The 20577-nt window shown below is 40.4% G+C and overlaps 1 protein-coding gene and 1 non-coding gene across 6 annotated transcripts in view; both read left to right on the top strand.

The window, feature by feature from the left end:
* The window catches only part of KCNQ5 (potassium voltage-gated channel subfamily Q member 5), a 510994-nt gene extending 494017 nt beyond the window's left edge, over positions 1–16977 (top strand). For all 5 annotated transcript variants that reach the window (XM_012754013.3, XM_012754011.3, XM_012754012.3 and 2 more), the window contains 3 exons: positions 10746–10877; positions 13032–13158; positions 14482–16977. In XM_012754013.3, coding sequence (XP_012609467.2) covers positions 10746–10877; positions 13032–13158; positions 14482–15444 — 1222 coding nt within the window. In that variant the 3' untranslated portion in view covers positions 15445–16977. The remainder of the gene's footprint in view (positions 1–10745; positions 10878–13031; positions 13159–14481) is intronic.
* On the top strand, positions 7394–7455 carry LOC142871256 (U7 small nuclear RNA). Its single transcript, XR_012919510.1, has one exon. It is a non-coding gene; the product is annotated as a U7 small nuclear RNA (small nuclear RNA).
* Positions 16978–20577: the final 3600 nt, after the last annotated feature.

Genomic DNA, 20577 nt, shown 5'->3' with positions numbered 1-20577 from the left:
GAGAGGAGACCATTGTTGTTACAATACCTGCGTCTGCTGGGGCCTGAGCCAGGTAGTCATGATGGAGAGTGGTGAAGGATGGATTTCAGAGCACTTCAGGCATAAAACATGATAGGATCTGGATATTTACAGGTCGGAGAGGATGGAATGGGGGAGCAGGAGGAATCAAGGGTGGTATATCTGGATGCCTGGTCAGACAGACACTGGCTCGGGGGGCGATGGGGCATTATTGTGAATGTTGAGTTCGAGGGTTCACAGTCACGGGCTCCACAGGCAGGTGGATCCCTGGATCTGAAGCCCAGGAGGAAAATCTGAAATGAGGATAAACTTGGTAGCTGTCAGCACAGAGATACATGGTTTATAGAAGTCGCTCCCCAGGGAGTAAAAAGAGAAGATGGTCAACACAGAATGCTAAGGCTCACAAACAAGTGAAGAGCTGCCAAAGGAAGAAGGCTCTGAAGGAGACAGATTCAAAGCAACCAGACAGATGGAAAACCAGGAGAGTGTGACGGAAGAGGAGCCAGAGGAGGGAAGTGTTTCAAGCAGGAGGCAGATGTCATCTGTGCTCGATGCTGCTAAGAGGTCAAGAAGATAAAGAGTGAGAAGGTCCTTTGAAAGTGGCAACAGAGAGGTCATCAGCGACTCTGGAGAAAAATTTAGCAGAGGGAAAAGGGTTTGAAGCCAGGTGGTAAACAAAACGCTTTTTAAAATTATCTATCAGAATCTTTCACTCTAATATGAACACAGATGAAGTGTCAAGAATTTCTTTGTAACTAGCAGAGACTCATCAACTCTTCCAAAATAGCTCAGATATGATCAGTGAACTGCAGAACCACTGATGACATTTCGGAGTTTCTGAAGTGGGTATGCAAATCAGGCCTCACTGTTACCCTGGGTTGGGTGACAGAGTTTTCCAGCGTTCTTGCCCTTATGTTCTTCCTGTTCTAAAAGGCACGCACAGGGCCATTCTCTTGACTATCCCTAAAGTGCAATCTCAGCTCTGAATCCTTCTTAAATCTTGCTTTATACTTCAGACAAGAATACCCACAAACAGCGAAGAAGAGGCACGTGTTTGCCATTGTGGGCTTTGTTAAAGGTACAAGCTGTCTAATCATCACCAGTTCTTAATTTTGCTGATGGCATCTCTGCTATTTCAGCAGAGGTGATGAGCCTTTGTTTGCAAGTCACTATTAAGACGTTCTTGACAGCCAAGTCTATGACATGTTACAATAAAGGGTGCCACTGGAAGAACATTTTATGGATCATTTAGCACATATCTTTAAAATCAGCTAATATATTCCCTTCAATAGTCTTTTTGTTTGTTTTTGTTTTGAAGGTTATTACCTGTGGCCACATTTTGCCCTGAGGCTGCATTGAACTAGTGTTTTCACTGAAGAGGCACTTACTTTGTAGCACCTGAGACTTTTAAACCTTTGTTTGGTTATAATTTAAACTGTATCTCCTATTTCTTGCCATGACTAAAAATATCTAAGAGCAGTCAACAAGTATGGTCAACTTATTTATTTACTTATTCATCTCACACTTTAAAATTTATGCAGGATTTTATACTCCTAGGAAAACAAAATTCCCAAATTTAGTTACCATATCAATGCTCACAAAATCCTGGGGATAAAGTCAACCATTTACAGACTTACCTGGATCCTGAAGTTCTTGCTTAGACTTTATTACTCTTATACTAGTAAAAGAAAACACAACAAAATCTACAGAAGAGCCTACTGGACCCTGCATATAAAGAACAATAATGACAAGCATTAGAATAGCTTACTTCACTCTCAGTGGTGGAAACAGTGTGGCCACAGAACTTGTCTTAATGTCCTACGTCTGCCAAATGAGGTATCTACTTGTTCCTACAGTAAGGACATCAGGCTGTACACAATAGAGCCTTATATGTCTCTATTAGGAGTTAAAAGCAAGAAAATGAGACCAATCAATACATTCAGGGTTCCTTGATCACTGTCTAGTAGACCAATCTGGGAAGAAAGAAGCATGGAGGAGCCTTAGATATATAATTCTATAACTTGCTTTGCAGGGTTGTCCAAGTTTAAATACTGTATACACAAATGCAAATCTGTATTGTTGAATTGTGTTTTTGTATTAACAGGAAAACAACATTAATAAATATTCTAACAAGTGATCCAAATTATCAAGTTCTGTAGCCCTAGAATGGATTTGCTCCATTATCGTACCTTGGCCAGTCTCTAAAAATTGAGAGAGGGCTGTCTTACAAGAAATTCAGTAATAAAAAAGCTCTGGGTGGCTGGTCGAGGTGACTCACACCTGTAATCCTAGCACTTTGGGAGGCTGAAGAAGGAGGATTGCTTGAGGTCAGGAGTTCAAGACTAGCCTGAGCAAGAGCAAGACCCTGTCTCTACTAAAAATATAAAAAATTAGCCAGACATGGTGGTACATGCCTGTAGTCCCAGCTACTCGGGAAGCTGAAGGCAAAAGGATTGCTTGAGCCCAGGAGTTTGAGGTTGCTGTGAGCTAGGCTGATGCCATGGCACTCTAGCCCAGGCAATAGAGTAAGACTCTATCTCAAAAAAAAATAAATATAATAAAATAAATTTAACAAGAAAAAGCTCTGGGTGACCTCAATGACAAGCCCTGAGGCCTTGACTTTTAAGGCAGATAGATGCTGTATTTCTCATGGATAATCAGAAATCAGAAGATAAAATTTTCAAACTGGGAAAAGTAAATGGATCATAAGGGCTCTGCCCTCATGAATGGATTAATCTATTTATGGATTAATAGATTAATTTCCCCAAAGACAGTAATTCATTTTTTAAAAAAGAATTTATTTCTTGCAGCTGTGGAGGCTGGGAAGTCCAAGGTCAAGATGGTGCAACTGGTGAGAGCCTTCTTGCTGGTGGAGACTCTGTGTGTCCCAAAATGGCACAGGGCATCACATGGCAAGGGGTCTGAGCATGCTAAGTGCCAGCTCAGGTCACTCTTCATTTTCTTAAAAGCCACCAGTTCCCCTCCCATGGTAACCCATTAACCCATTAATCTATTAATCCATAAATGGATTAATCCATTCATGAGGGCAGAGCCTTCAGGATCCAGTCACCTCTTAAAGGTCCCACCTCTCAATATTGCCACATTGGAAATTCAGGTTTAACATGAGTTTTGCAGAACACACTCAGACCATCGCATGGGGATATAGAATGCATGTCTGTAAAGTAAACCAATTCAACTAACCAACAAAAAGTAAGGAGAGGAGTCAGTTAGGGGAAAGGTGGCAACACACATCCACCCCATAAACATGGAAACACCAGGGGGCCATTTCAGCAGTCTTGAGAAACTTAGTAATATCCCCAAAGAGGGGGATGCAGAGCAGGTAAAGGACTATCATCTCCTGCAGAAATCATTTCCTATCACTTCTACCAGTCTGGGTTAAACTCCCCTCTTCTGCATTCCCATGTTGACCTGGGCTTCCCAACGCCTTGCACTTCAAAGCGAATTATAACTGTCTACTTGTCTGTCTGTCCTACTAGACTGGAAGTGCTCCAGCAACAGGATTTATTTCTTCACCATTATATGCCTGGCATCCGGCACAGAGGCTGGCACACAGTAGGCACTCAATAAATGTCTGGTGGGTGGGTGAATGAACAGATGGATGAATTCTTGAGTACCACTCATCAGGCATCTCTTGGGGAAGCAGGCACATAGCTCGGCTAGAGAGCCCCAGGCTCTGGACAAATGAAGCTCTCGAATCCTTTCAGAGCTCACGGTGTGCTGTAGAGAGGAAGAGAATGGAGACCAAGCAATTATCGCCATCGTGTAGGAGGCTCCTTCGGTTCCGTCAGCTCCTGGCAGTCCCCAGCACAATATCGTAGGTGCTCAATGAATATTTATTGAAAGAATGAATGAATCACTCACCTTGGCACTCCCTTTCCTTTCCAAAGTAATCCTTTGAAAAATTAATGGGACTTCTTAACTACTTCTTGCAGGAAACTTCAGACCTCACTCAGGGAAGGGTAGGTGGGAAGCATTTCGGTTCTGATTAGAGGGCTGACCCCAAGACACACTAACAGTCTGCCGATGGGTCTGGCATGAGCGACTTAAGCAAACCCGCATAAATCATGATAAGGTCTTTGCATGAGGGCGGGGATGGCTCCACTCCCACAACCCTGCACCACCACCCCAATCCCGCCTCCACTTCAGTGGCTCTCAGCCTTGGCTGCAGTTTAAAATCTCTGCACTTATTACGACAGAATTTCTAGAGTTGGGACCCAGGCATCAGCATTTTTTAAAGTTCCCCGGGTGATTCCAACTAGCAGCCAAGCTTGGGAAGCACTGCTGTCTTGACAGTCAATCATGCTGCCTCTTTGGTTCACAGTCGGCTGAGCCCTCTCCACCCTGCACATGGTTTGGCTGCTGGCCGGGCCCGTCCATCTGTTTGGTGGCGGCAGCAGTCACTGCTGCTTCTGTTTTCTCATCATTCTTATCTCTTCATATTCATATGCAATGTTTTTACCCCGATTTAGAGGACTGGAACAAGACTTTTGCAAGATTTTATAACTCGTGGCAGCACAACAAATGCACCTACACTTCCTTATAAGTGCACATGTGTTTGTGTGTATATATAGATATATTCTACCCAGAGTTTAACTTTGCTTTAGCTATTTCTTCGTGCTCAGAAAATTATATGAGCAGACTTTTCAAAAGGAGGTGCGAGTTTAAGTTTGTGATGAATCTTTTCCACCCTCTAGTGGTACTACGGGGGCATGTCAGTTTCCTGCAATAGGTTTATTAGATTCCTAGCGACTTAGTCACCAACGGCATCAAAGGACTTTACAGGTCTTTTGTTCTTTGCTGCTGTATTGGCCCCAGTGGTGCAATTTACCCTCATGAAGAAAAGAAGCCAGTGAGTGTGTGCCTTACTCCTCAGCCTTTTGTTGATCCTGCAAGGGCCTGTCCAACAATACCAGTGAGAACAGGCCATTCACTTAGCAGAGGTTTATCGAGTACCTACTCTATGCCAGGCACATGTAAGTAAAAAGATTTATGTCAGATCAAAGTGTCTTTTTAGTTGTTATTTTGTATTACAATATTAAGATCTTAATATTAAGGCAATAGTAGAACATTATGATTAAGAGCTGAACACTGGAGGCAAACTTGTTCATATTCTAATTTCACACCTAGCTGTTTATTTTTTTTTTTTTTTTTTTTTTTTTGAGACAGAGTCTCGCTTTGTTGCCTAGGCTAGAGTGAGTGCCGTGGCGTCAGCCTAGCTCACAGCAACCTCCAACTCCTGGGCTCAAGCGATCCTTCTGTCTCAGCCTCCCAAGTAGCTGGGACTACAGGCATGAGCCACCATGCCCGGCTAATTTTTTCTATATATATTAGTTGGCCAATTAGTTTCTTTCTATTTATAGTAGAGACGGGGTCTCGCTCTTGCTCAGGCTGGTTTCGATCTCCTGACCTCGAGCAATCCGCCCGCCTCGGCCTCCCAGAGAGCTAGGATTACAGGCGTGAGCCACCGCGCCCGGCCTGCCTAGCTGTTTAACATCAGTCAAGTTACTTAACCTCTCTATGTGTCGATTTCTTTATCTGCACTAAATGGAGACAGCAATAGTAGCTTTCCCATAGGTTATGCTACAAAGTGCTGCCTAGTATTATTTATTTTGTTTTATTTTTATTTCAGTATATTTAAGGGGTACAAGTGCAGTTTTGCTACATGAATATATTGTATAGCAGTGAGATCTAGGCTTTTAGTGTACCCATCACTCAAAAAGTGTACCTTGTACCCAAAAGGTAATTTTTCATCCCTCACTTCCTCCCATTTGGAGTATCCAGTGTCCATAATTCCATTTTGTATGACAATGTGTACCCATAGTTTAGCTCTCACTTTTTTTTTTTTTTGAGATATAGTCTCGCTTTGTTGCCCAGGCTAGAGTGAGTGCCATGGCATCAGCCTAGCTCACAGCAACCTCAATCTCCTGGGTTCAAGCAATCCTCCTGCCTCAGCCTCCCATGTAGCTGGGACTACAGGCATGCGCCACCATGCCCGGCTCATTTTTTCTATATATATATTAGTTGGCCAATTAATTTCTTTCTATTTATCGTAGAGACGGGGTCTCGCTCTTGCTCAGGCTGGTTTCGAACTCCTGACCTCGAGCAATCCGCCCGTCTCGGCCTCCCAGAGTGCTGGGATTACAGGCGTGAGCCACCGTGCCCGGCCTAGCTCTCACTTTTAAGTGAGACCATGTGGTACTTTATTTTCCATTCCTGAGTTACTTCACTTAAAATAATGGCCTCCAGTTCCATCCAAGTTGATGCGGAAGACATTATTTCCTTCTTTTTTATGGTTAAGTTATATTCCATGATGTGTGTGTGTATGTGTATATTATATGTATGTGTGTGTGTATCTCACATTTTCTTTATCCGCTTATCACTTGCTGGACACTTAGGTTGGTTCTATACCTTTGCTATTGTAAATTGTGCTTCAACAAACATACAGGTGCAGCTATCGTTTTCATATCAATGCTTTCTTTTCCTTTGGATAGATACCCAGTAGTGGGATTGCTGGATCAAATGGTAGATCTACTTTTAGTTTCTTGAGGATCTTCACACCATTTTCTAAAGAGGTTGTACTAATTTACAGCCCCACCAACAGTGTATAAACATTTCCTTTTCACCACATCTGTGCCAACATCGATTGTTTTTTGACTTTTTAATAATGGCCATTCTGATAGGGGTAAGGTGGTATCTCATTGTGGTTTTATGCCTCGTATTATTGTCCACTTAATCATTCAGTGTATTTTAAAGATCTTAATTTTACTCTGGAATGATTTGTTCAAATATTCCTTTCTACCAGGAAACACATAGATCATATTAAACTTCTTTTGTAAGCATGTAAGAGCCCACCAAGGTCTCTCGCCCCTTCCCCGGGCCAGTTCATGAGCTTTCATTTATTTCTGCCTTCATGGCATTTCTTCATAGCTCTCCTTACCTAGACAAAGGGTTGGCAAATTACAGCCAGGGGTCAAAATCTAACCCAAGGCTTAGTTTTGTAAATAAAGTTTTATTGGAACATATCTATACTCACTTGTTTGTTTGTTGTCCTGTGGCTGCTTTCAAGCTACAATGGCAGAGTTGAGTAGTTTCCACAGAGACCCTCTGACCCATAATGCATTAAATATTTACTACTTGGCCCTTTATAGAAGAAGCCTTCTGCTCCTTGTCTAGACTTTGTGTTGCTCTGGACTCATGCCCAGATATGTTTGCAGAGTCAAGACACAGAATGTTGGGACTAGCTTATGTGAGAACTAAGACATGAAATCAGCTCTCACTCTTCCACCTGCCACCAAAGATGCCCTAGCCCCCAGCTCTCCCCTTCTCCCCTTTATTTTGTAGTTAAGACCCTCAATAGTGTTGCAGCGCTTTTAGAATTTGTCTAGCAGGTCTTCCGGTCCTTACCAGAAGGCCCAAAATTAAAAAAAAAAAATTTTTTTAAAAGACCTTCAATATATGAAATGTAATGGTTTTGGAGAGAAACAAAAATTGAAGAACTGAAAGACTTTTTTAATTCATGGTCCAACAGCTACTTTCAGACATTTCCCTCAACTTTCAGCACCCTCATATTTTTTGTGAAGTCCAGATTTATTGAACACTGAGCTTCTTTCTTCCCCAAAATAACCAGAAAATGATCTACTCTCTCCTTCTCTTCTCAAAGACTAATTGTGTAGCTTTTTGTTCATGATGCCAGGAAATACACATTGTAAAGCAAAACTAACAGACTACAATGAGACTGGTATATATATCTCACAACTGGGGTAGACTAAGCAGAGGGCCCTTAGAACTTATGATAAAAGGGAAAACAAGCCAGGCATGGTGGCTCACACCTGTAATCCTAGCACTCTGGAAGGCCAAGGCGGGCAGATCTTTTGAGCTCAGGAGTTCCAGACCAGCCTGAGCAAGAGCCAGACCCCATCTCTACTAAAAAAAATAGAAAGAAATTAGCTGAACAACTAAATATATATATATATAATTAGCCAGGCATGGTGGTGCAAGCCTGTAGTCCCAGCTACTTGGGAGGCTGAGGCAGCAGATTGCTTGAGCCTAGGAGTTTGAGGTTGCTGTGAGCTAGGCTGATGCCAGGGCACTCACTCTAGTAGCCAGGGCAACAGAGAGACTTTGTCTCAAAAAAAAAAAAAAAAAGGCTCTCATCTCTGCCTTTACCTAATTGATAGTCTGGTATGGGGAAACATATTTACATAATAATTACTCAAGTTCTGAAACTTCACAGGTTACTTATTTCACTATTTTTCTCAGTTTTTCGATATATTAGTCTAGCCCTGATGAAACCTAAATGCTGGTAAACAAATTTGAAACCAAAGCCAAATACTGACAAGTTAAATTAAAATATAGATTTTCTTTACTTTCTGCTGAAGAGTTTTGCTTAAATGTCTTTAAGGAGGAAAAAAATCTATCCTGAATAAAGAAGGGGTTGATAAAGAAAATGTGGTAGCAAGATGGGGTAAGAATATTATGCATAAATGATTCAGTAATGATTAGGATATAATTAATTTGAAGTTAATAACACTATTACAAGGTAGGGTTTGGGCTTCTTAACCTATAAAACAATTTGGATTTCTTGAAATCAGCTATTACTTAGGATAGATAATAGGTATTTTCTTTGTAAACTCTACATTTGTTCCTAATCTATCCACTTTCCACTAAGGGACAATAAATACCGGTTCTTAGAGCCTAGTTGACTGACTCCCAGCCTGGGATCTATGAGTATGATAATGGGAGTCTATGAGCCATTTAATAGTTGAAAAACACTAACGGGTTTTAACATTTACCTGCTATAAGGCTGCTAATTAGAATGTTATGTTTCTTTGTTTTCATCAGGAATTTTATCAAGTCATTGCAGGATTAATCTTAAGTAGATTAGCTATTGATGACATCGTGGAATTTATTGATGAAATATTGTTTTTTGGGGGGTTTTCTTTTAGACAGAGTCTCACTCTATTGCCCAGGCTAGAGTGCCATGGCATCAGACTAGCTCACAGCAACCTCAAACTCCTGGGCTCAAGCAATCCTCCTGCCTCAGCCTCCTAAGTAGCTGGAACTACAGGCATACACCACCATGCCCGGCTAATTTGTTCTATATACTTTTAGTTGACCAATTAATTTGTTTCTATTTTTAATAGAGATGGGGTCTCACTCTTGCTCAGGGTGGTTTCAAACTCTTGACTTTGAGTGATCCTCTGGCCTTGGCCTTCCAGAGTGCTAGGATTACAGGCGTGAGCCACCTCGCCCGGCAGAAATATTATTTTAAAATATGGAGTCCACGTTGGAGGAGGCATTGTAATAAGAAATCTCTGGTTGCAAAAAGCTTAGGCACCCAAGCCTAGTGAATAAGAGTGTTGTGTTCAAAACGAAAGGAACTTGGGTAGCTAATCCAGCAGTATCCTGCAGAAATAATTTATGAAAATATTCACCAATTTTCATATTAGCATACATTTCTCTAAAGAGAATAAGAGAATTTTGCAAACATATTTGCATCTCAAAAATGCATGTGTTAATAGTTACCTAAAAGACCATTTTACAACCTTTATATTTTTTAAGGGATGCTATCATGAGGTGTTATATCTTGGATTTCTGGGGATCACATGGAAAAGTTAGAATTGCTTTTTGTTTTGTTTTTTCAAAGGAATGAGATTATTGTTATTATTATTTCAGCATATTACGGGGTACAAACGTTTAGGTTACATATATTGCCTTTGCCCCACCCGAGTCAGAGTTTCAAACGTGTCCATCCCCCAGACGATGTGCACCACATCCATTAGGTGTGAATATACCCATCCCCTCCTCCCCTGCCACTAGCCCAAAACCCTACGAATGTTATTACTATATGTGCACTTAAGTGTTGGTCAGTTAAAACCAGTTTGATGGTGACTACATGTGGTGCTTGTTTTTCCATTCTTGGGATACTTCACTTAGTAGAATGGGCTCCAGCTCTATCCAGGATATTACAAGAGGTAGAGATCCGCATTGTTTTTTGTGGCTGAGTAGAACTCCATGATATACATATACCACATTTTATTACTCCACTTATGTATTGATGGGCACTTGGTTGTTTCCACATCTTTGCAATTGTGACTTTGACTTAATTCAGGATTTCAATGGACATTAAAAAGGCACAACAGGCCGGGCATGGTGGCTCACGCCTGTAATTCTAGCACTCTGGGAGGCCGAGGCGAGAGGATCGCTCAAGGTCAAGAGTTCGAAACGAGCCTGAGCGAGACCCCATCTCTACTAAAAATAGAAAAAAATTAATTAACTAAAAAATATATATACAAAAAAATTAGCTGCGCATGGTGGCGCATGCCTGTAGTCCCAGCTACATGGCAGGCTGAGGCAGAAGGATTGCTTGAGCCCAGGAGTTTGAGGTTGCTGTGAGCTAGGCTGATGCCACGGCACTCACTCTAGCATGGGCAACAAAGTGAGATTCTGTCTAAATAAAAAAAAAAAAAGGCACAACACTTAATATTCAGTTTCTTTTTTAGTGTGTTTTTCTGCTCTTAAGATATGCCTCACGTGAGATGTCCTTAAATTATCCATATAATCTCAAACTTTTGTATTACATTTCTGCAGAAGCCTTAAATAATTTGATGTGTGACTTTTCAGTCTCTTATACTTACTAGTAAACTATTTGATAACTTCTTTTATTAAAGTTATGAGGATTAATATGTAATATATTACTTATACAGAATTATGAAATTTCATGTTGCAAAACGGAAGTTTAAGGAAACATTACGCCCATATGATGTAAAAGATGTCATCGAACAATATTCCGCTGGTCACCTGGACATGTTGTGTAGAATTAAAAGCCTTCAAACACGGTAAGCAATGAAAGTGTTATTCGCTGTGAAGGAATGGGCATAGAAACTATCTAGGAGGAACTTCTGTTTAGTAGAGAAAACCTCTGAATTCTATATCTTTAATTCATTTTTAGTGGGCAACTGGACATTTGCTTTTAACATTGAGTATATCAGGAATTAAAAGCATCCAACTGTCTCCATTTCTTCATCTATGAAAATGAGGAGGATGTTAGTTCTTACCACACAGAGTTCATGAGCATTGAATGAATTAATACATGTGACTCATAACATGTTAACAGGCCTGGAATCAAGTGCCCGATAAATGTTAATGGTTGTTGCTGATGTTTATGTTATTGCTGCCACTGCTATTGTTTTTGTTATTATCTAAATCCTAACCATCCTTGAGAAATCAGTTAGTCTTTCTCCTTCATGAAGCTTTACCCAACTATCCAGCTCATAAAGACAGACCTTTCTCCACTCTGACCACCTACAGCATTTAGAATCTACTACAGAGCATAATATGAGCACTCAGAATCTTCATTTCCTTCATTTGTGACCTGTACAGTGCTGGACATACACTGTCCTTCCAATAGCACCTTTTTGAGTGATTTTAAAAAATGAGTTCAGCCATTTTTTTAAAGTGTGGCGGTGCACCCCTGCGATCCCAGCTACTCAGGGCGCTAAAGCGGGAGGATCGCTTGAGCCCAGGACCTCAGGCCTGCAGTGAGCTATGATCTTGCCACTGCACTCCAGCCTGGGCAACAAAGTGAGGCCACATCTCTTAAAAAAAAAATGAGTTTAGTATGTTAATTCCAACTACATATGGTTGATTGTGTTATCTTGAAGCCAAAATATTTAGTCAATTCCATTTTTTGAGTCTTGCTTCATTATCAGCACAAATTAGCATTGTGACTGAAAGTTCCTAAAAAGCAAGGACTGAGTTTTCACATTTTTTTATATCCCCACAACACACTTACTCCAGTGTGAGGCATATCCTAAGCCCTTTGTAAAAACACCTCGTCATCCATTACACAGGTCACAGTTTGTTCATACATTAGGCAGATAATTACTGAGCCCATTATGTATGCCAGGAACTGTGGACATCCAGAGATGAATGAAATAATGACCCACTCCTTGTAGAGCTGCTGTGCCCAAACCCTGGGCCATGGACTGATATCTATTAGCACAGCAGGAGGTGAGCAGTGGGCCAGAGAAGCTTCATCTCTATTTACAGCCGCACCCCATTGCTCGCGCCACTGCCTGAGTTCCGCCTCCCCCTCCCCCACTCTGTGGAAAAATTGTTTTCCCTGAAACCGGTCCCTGGTGCCAAAATGGTTGAGGACTGCTATTGTAGAGCTTGAAACTTAATAGATTAGATATCAAGGCAGAAAGTAGACACTATGTTTCTGTGTAGACAAAGTAAACAGTAAAGTTGAGTCAATACCCCTGAGAATTCAATTCAGGGAAAACACACCAGAAAAAAAAAAAAAAAAGGAAATTCTCATTTAGGCTGATCAAGTTTCTTGGAAATTGCTATAACTCATCCTGTGGTCATGTTACAATCTCTACCTAGGGGCCATGGTCTTCCAAATATTTTAATGGAACTATCTAAAACAACAGCTCAAAGTTCTGAAGGAAAAAAACTATGGCTCCCAGGTTTTTATAAAGTTGGAACTGTTACAGAATTTATAGAACTAATCTTGAGTCTCTAGCTCATGTATATTCTTCAACTTAAATTCCAAAAGGAAAAGACCGTAGTAGCTTTCTTGTCTGCTCATCTTCCACATATCAGATGTACAATAAATGCTCTTTGAATAATCTATTCTATTAATGCAAAATAATCATAATCTCGATTTTGTCATATTTTGAAGTGGTTGAATTCAGGAACTACCTGATCACAGGCAGAAACAAATTACTTTGTAGTGAAGGAGAGTTTTTCCTCTAGAAGATTCCCCCATAAGTGGTTTCGTCTTGACCAGAATAATGACAAAATTAATGTCATGTGTATTCTCATGTTACCAAAATAAGCACATCAACTGGAACAAGTTCATCCTTATTTCATCTTTTGTAAATTGAAGATAATTGTATTTAATTTTTTTTTCAAAACACTTCCTTCTGGCCTAGGGTAAGCTCCACCTTCAACACTCGTAATCAGATCTCCTCTTTCTCTGACAGTGTTGATCAAATTCTTGGAAAAGGGCAAATCACATCAGATAAGAAGAGCCGAGAAAAAATAATGGCAGAACATGAGACCACAGATGACCTCAGTATGCTCGGCCGGGTGGTCAAGGTTGAAAAACAGGTATAATACATTGGTTAACTTTCTAGCCAGAATTTTTCAAATCAAAATTGATTATAGGCAATTAGATGTATTATAGCAATTAATATATCTTATTAATAAAATAAATAACATCAAGAAAGAATGAATGAAATTAAATTTCCTTCTCACAATTCTGGAGGCTGGGAAAATAAATAAATATATAAGTAAATTTTCTTTGTGTATAGGCAGTGTTCTCTAACATACCTTTGGATTTCCATATGAGGAATAGAAAATTTCATCTCATCAATTAATACTTAACTGGAAGCAGCTATAGATTTTCAATAGTAAAATAACAAAGATCTATTTTTCATTTGTATTTTGGTTATTTTCATTGTCTCTCTTTTGGTCACTCTTTTTAAAAATAAAACAAAATCTTATTATAATTAAGATGACACATTGAACGTTTAACCCTGAGGCTGTATCCTCACATACAAAGACAATTTCTGAGAAGTTTAATGATAAATATTTCAAGTATTAGTTCTGAAACATCTTGTACCTTTATTTTTACATTCAGAATCATCTAGATTGATACTTAAGGTCTTGATTTCATGATAGAATAAATTCGTTACTAGACTTCAGTAGAATTCCAAAATGCCTTCATAGAAGAGCTCAGGAAAGGCAATCTGATTGGAATGGGGAGTCTTGAGGTTGCATTTTCATAGTGCTTACATGATTTTTGAGAACATCAATTGTCCATTTTAAAAGAAACAGGAGGGAGAGGTGCCAATGGAGATTGTATACAAGCCAAAGCCTCTCTCTACCCCTAAATTCTCCTCCACTGCTAGGTACATTCACTAAGGGTGAAGATTGCCTTGTACTTTAGACTTAATTTTGATTTAACTGTATTGGCACACCCTGATTTCACTTCTTAATTCTAGAAGTGAAGTTTATTCTTAATAACAGGTTATAGGCTGGGCGCGGTGGCTCACGCCTGTAATCCTAGCACTCTGGGAGGCCGAGGCGGGCGGATTGCTCGAGGTCAGGAGTTCGAAACCATCCTGAGCAAGAGCGAGACCCTGTCTCTACTATAAATAGAAAGAAATTAATTGGCCAACTAATATATATAGAAAAAATTAGCCGGGCATGGTGGCGCATGCCTGTAGTCCCAGCTACTCGGGAGGCTGAGGCAGGAGGATTGCTTGAGCCCAGGAGATTGAGGTTGCTGTGAGCTAGGCTGACACCAACCATGGCACTCACTCTAGCCTGGGCAACAAAGGGAGACTCTGTCTCAAAAAAATAAAAAATAAAAATAAAAAAAATAAATAACAGGTTATATTCATGTGTACCCATTTTTCCCACTTCTAGGTACAGTCCATCGAGTCCAAGCTGGACTGCCTACTCGACATCTACCAACAGGTCCTCCGGAAAGGCTCTGCCTCCGCCCTCACTTTGGCTTCATTCCAGATCCCACCTTTTGAATGTGAACAGACATCTGACTATCAGAGCCCCGTGGATAGCAAAGACCTGTCCAGTTCCGCACAGAACAGTGGCTGCTTATCCAGATCAGCTAGTGCCAACATCTCGAGAGGCCTGCAGCTCATTCTGACGCCAAATGAGTTCAGTGCTCAGACCTTCTACGCGCTTAGCCCTACTATGCATAGTCAAGCAACACAGGTGCCAATGAGTCAAAGCGATGGCTCTGCAGTGGTGGCCACCAACAACATTGCAAACCAAATAAACACGGCACCCAAGCCAGCAGCCCCAACAACTTTACAGATCCCACCTCCTCTCCCAGCCATCAAGCATCTGCCCAGGCCAGAGACCCTGCACCCGAACCCCGCAGGCTTACAGGAAAGCATTTCTGACGTCACCACCTGCCTTGTTGCCTCCAAGGAAAATGTTCAGGTTGCACAGTCAAATCTGACCAAGGACCGTTCTCTGAGGAAAAGCTTTGACATGGGAGGAGAAACTCTGTTGTCTGTCCGCCCCATGGTGCCGAAGGACTTGGGCAAATCTTTGTCTGTACAAAACCTGATCAGGTCGACTGAGGAACTGAACATACAGCTTTCAGGGAGTGAGTCCAGTGGCTCCAGAGGCAGCCAAGATTTTTACCCCAAATGGAGGGAATCCAAATTGTTCATAACTGATGAAGAGGTGGGCCCCGAAGAGACAGAGACAGACACTTTCGACGCCGCACCGCAGCCTGCCAGGGAAGCTGCTTTTGCGTCAGACTCTCTAAGGACTGGAAGATCACCTCCATCTCAGAGCATTTGTAAGGCAGGAGAAAGTACAGATGCCCTCAGCTTGCCTCATGTCAAACTGAAATAAGTTCTTTGTTTTCTTTCCAGGCATAGCAGTTCCTTTAGCCATACATATCATTGCATGAACTATTTTGAAAGCCCTTCTAAAAAGTTGAAATTGCAAGAATCAGGAAGAATATGAAAGGCAGTTTATAAGCCCGTAATCTTTTAATTGCATGAAAATGCATGTTTAGGGATGGCTGAAATTCCAAGGTGCATCAACATTAACCCATTCACTTAGTAATGTACCTTGAGTTAAAAAGCCTGGGAAACCAAACACAGCTAATGCTAGGGGGTGTACGAATATGTCACGATTAGGTCATTTAGGAGATTTGATGCTGTAATTTCAAAATTATGGGAGTAAACACCTTCAAATTTCAGGCATTTCTGCTTTGTGACTAAATATAAAATACATTTTCAAAATTAGGCCATAATGTATATTTAAACACAATGGCTATCAACAGCTGCTAACAAGGTATCAAGTAAAGCAGAATTTGGGAATAATAGAAATGGCTGCTTATTTCAAGATATATTTGCCAACCCATTCCTATTCAGTCATTTTATTATTAATGTAATTTGAATGTCAATTTGTGTGCTTTTGGTGATTTAGCGCTGTGGCAAGCAATTTTGCACATCATTTTCATGTTGTCCTTTATGACAAGAATGTTCTTCAATTAGAAAATGTGCAAATGATGAAATTCGGGGCCAGTGGGGCAAATAGACTATTTGACATATTTGACTTTATGGAAACATATTCCCTGATGGCAGAATCAACTGTATAAGTGGTCAACTTCTACACAAGCATGTGAAATACTGATTGGTAGGACAGCCACTGTGATTGGGCTGGTCTCTCTGCAATGACACCAACCCCAGGCTTGCCATTACTGCCCACATGAAGGGCAAGTGTGGGAAGCTATTCTTATTTAGCTGACATATTTATTGGTAGGACTCTGGGGAATGGGACATTTGAATGGGACTGAGATAGGAAAGGCTTGAAAAGAATCCAGAAAGAACACACCGGGAAGTAGGCAAAGTTAAAGAAAATGACTTCCCCCTCAAAGAGCAATGAGAGGGAAAGAAACAAACCAAAATAAAAGAAATAGATTTTTTAGAAAATGAGTATTGCTAGGGAATTCAACTACCTAAACATCCCTTATTCTTATATATAAGCAGAGAATTTTGCAAGGTATTTATTTTTTAATATGCCCTGAATGTCTTTTGCTATTATGTGTAGATTTTGCATATGAAAGGCTAAAGCTAAAGTTCCTTTCCTTTTTATACTATAGTGAACACTTTCTATTCTCCCCAAGAATGTTGTTCCAAATCCGAAATAACTGCTTCAGTTTCCTGATATATAACATTTCCAATCAGAAGCCAGATAACACTGGCAGGATCTGCAAATCAAAACACTTAATAATATAACATGGCGGCAGAAAGACCAAAGGAAACAAAATTTTAAAAAATGTATTTATCAGAAAGCAAGCATTGCTGACTGCTTGTTAGAAACCAGTTTAGCTATCTCAGACCATCAGAACTTCAGCCTAAGTAACAGCATTCAAAAGGCAAGGAGACAAGAGATAGCATTTCAGTTCAGTTAAACCCTAGCCACAGAAGGACTCAAGAAAGGAAGAGTTGTTTTTTTTTCTTGGCAGACAATTAGTGCTGCCTCCAGAAAGACTTCTCCAGCAGCTAGGCAGAACGAGCAGGGACATCGAGTGGCTGTTCGCGAAGGAAGGAGGCCCTGAACTCCACCAATCCTCCCCAACTCTCTCCCCAACAGGCTTTCCCCATCACTGACCCTCCTATGCTTTTCTTTTTTTTATTAATTGCTTATTGATTTCCTGCTTCTGAATTTCACCAGGCCTTAACCAGCCTCCATCCCCAATTAAACCAATTCACTCTACCTAAAATGTGTTTCTCAACCTTTTAAAATCGTTGTCCCTTTTGATAAACACTGAGATTTTAAAAGCTTTCTCTTCTCACACCACTTGGAGTCTAACACGCTCCCCTGGAGTGTATCATTCAGAACCTTCTTGGCTGCTGGAGAAACACAGAAGATGGAGTCTAAATTTTAACTCCAGTTAAAAAGATTTTGTCAATCTTTTAAAGCAATTATTTTCATTTTCCAAATACAGAATGTTAGTAAGTGATTAAATGCAATTTTTCATCTACCCATGTCTCCACTCAACCTGAAGTTGTGATACACTCTCCCAAGGATGTTGCACACATGAATACAAACACACAGACACACACACCCCTCCACTGACCTACAGCCAGACACCTGCCATGCACTTGGCAGGCTCTCTCCAAGTATTAGCTGAGGAAGAGGAGGGAGGCAGCAAGTTTCAGGTAGCACTGATTCTTGGACATACTCTGTCCTTGGGTCGAACCCCACTGGCAGCAGGAATTCTGAATGTATTGGGGACCCCTCCTTAGGCCTTGTTTGGCCTCAAACACAGTACAGTTCATCCAGAATTGCTGAAGACTGAAGATTCAGAAACAAAACCTGAACACATCACTGAGGTCTTAATCATAGCAAAATGTGATAAACCATGTTGTGAAAACCTTTTATACATTGAAGCCATGACCATTTTGTGTCTATCTTACTCTAGCACAAAAATGTTTGGATGTTAAAAGATAGTTGTATTGTGTGAAAACTGTAGGATTCTGTCTGTTGCGTTACTGTCTATGGAAATGAGAGGGGTCTCCCATTTACACTTAGCCAAGTCCATTAGTCAATCCCAAATGGTGTCTTGAAGCACAATTTAGCTGAGCACTGAGTAGCACATGCTTTCTCAGTTCAAATTTGTCTGCCTTCTTCAACATGTAGGGTTGATCAAGCTACTATTTAATTACAAACAGCCCTTGTATGAGATTAACTAAAAAATTTTGCTATGTCTGATCTAAATGTTTGCATTTTGTTCAACTAAATTAATATCTGTAGATTGCAAGTTTTGTTTAAAAGAAGACATTGTATTTAAGTTTTTAAGTCCTTATCTGCTGTTCTAAGGTGCCTTTCTAACCTCCCATTGACTCAGTGATTCTGAAAGTTCTCAATTTGCAAGTAAAACAAGCCTAATAGAGAGGAGGAAATCAGGCACAAAGTGACTAATTCTCATGCCCATTTGCAAAGCAAAACTGCAAGGAATAATGAAACCTTGGCAACTAAATTAATGGATCACTTCATTCAACCAGATTAAGGAAATATCATAAATATTAACCTATCTCCCCAGAAGCTGATATTTTTTGCCTTAAATGACATGGTTGTGTTTTTGTAAGAGAAACTTAATTTAATTATGTGCATTTAAGTGAGCAGTTCTAAAAGTCATGTATGACAATGCAACTGTCTGTTTCCTGAAAACAAATAAATCAGGAACATCATATCCATTTCAAGCTACCATTAAAATGTAATTTCCTTTGCTTTCTTTTACTGGGATTATTTGTTTTAAAGTAAAACATTAAAAAGATGTCAGTAAACAGCTAGTATGACTATTTTTATCTGGAACTAACTGACTGGTCCCATCAACAAAACTGACTGACTATGTACAGATTTTGGAATGAAACATAAAAATTATCTTTTTGGAGTGTTGCTGAAGAAGTCTTTGGTAATTTGGGAAGGGGGCAGATTTGCATATGCTCATGAAGATATCATAAGATACATTAATTTGATATTGATCATAACTCAGATACCGGCACATGTGAGTTTTGTGTTAACTATTATATAATAAAAGGGTTTATAAACAAATGATCAGAAATGGGGACCAGGCAGGTGCCCAAATGCTGCAGCCTCTGGCAACTCAGCACCTATCCAGCTCTGACCTACCAGGGCAGGACTTCCGTTCCAAAGGGACTTTTCCCCCTTCTTCCCTAAAAGATCCCATTCCTAGGCTGGGCATGGTGGCTCACACCTACAATCCTACCACTTTGGGAGGCCAAGGTGGGAGGATCACTTGAGTGCAGGAGTTCAAAACCAGCCGGAGCAAGAGTCTCATCTCTACAAAAGACTAGAAAAATTAGCCAGGCATGGTAGCATGCTCCTATAGTCCCAGCTACTGCACAGGCTGAGGCAGGAGGATGGCTTCAACCCAGGTGTTTGAGGTTGCAGTGAGCTATGATGACACCACTGTACTCTAGCCCAGGCAACAGAGTGAGACCTTGTCCTAAAAATAATAATAATAATAATAATAAAATAAATTAAAAATCCCATTCCTTCTGTTCCACTAGCAATTTTGCACTAAGTCCCCAGGAGTCATTCCAGTGGAATTATTTTCAAGGAGGCTCAGAATGCTAGAACTCTGGAATGCAAAGCAAAAAAGCCCTAACAGAGGTATTTTAGACAGGAGTAGAAGAATGACTGAGTGTTATCCTGGAGGGAGGAGGAAGCTTTCCACCATGGCTCTAAAGAGATCAAACAGGTATGTGTCTATTCTTTTTTTTTTTTTTACATTAAATAAGTTAATTTTACCTTTGCCTCGAATATACACTTTGTAGCAAAGGAACAAGCAGAACTTCTAGAGTTTATGCATTTTCTTTGATACATAATGAATTATCTTTTTCTTTCAGAGTATTATGGGGTACAAATGCTTTGGTTACATAAATTGCCTTTGCACCACCCACTCAGAGCTACAGCAAGTCAAATCCCCCAGACAGCGCACACCTCACCCATTAGGTGCAAATTTACCCATCCCCCCTCCCACCTGCCCAACACCCAATGAATGTTACTTCCATATATGCACATAACTTTTGATCATTAGTACCAATTTAATGGTGAGTACATGTGGTGGTGTTGTTTTTTTTCCATTCTTGTGATACTTCACTTGGAAGAATGGGTTCCCGCTCCATCCAGGATACTACAGAGGTATTAGTTCACCTTTTTGTGTGTGTCGGAGTAGTACTCCATGGTATACATATACCACATTTTATTATTCCACTCATGGATTGATAGGCACTTAGGTTGTTTGAACATCTTTAGATATGTGTCTATTCTGTCAACTTTTAGACTATTGAAAATACAATTGTGTGTGGAACAGGCTTGACCAACTTAAAAATGTAAACTGCTTCCAAACATTTTTGGAACTATCTTAGCCAGACTTCCCACCCCCATCATTTAAAAGCAGTATACACTTACAATAATTATTCTACCCTAACCATTGGTAAAAAT

The sequence above is a fragment of the Microcebus murinus genome, chromosome 5 (assembly GCF_040939455.1).
Source record: "Microcebus murinus isolate Inina chromosome 5, M.murinus_Inina_mat1.0, whole genome shotgun sequence".
NCBI lineage: Eukaryota > Metazoa > Chordata > Mammalia > Primates > Cheirogaleidae > Microcebus > Microcebus murinus.
The sequence above is the reverse complement of the archived record's forward strand: the minus strand, read 5'-3'. Positions and strand labels throughout refer to the sequence as shown.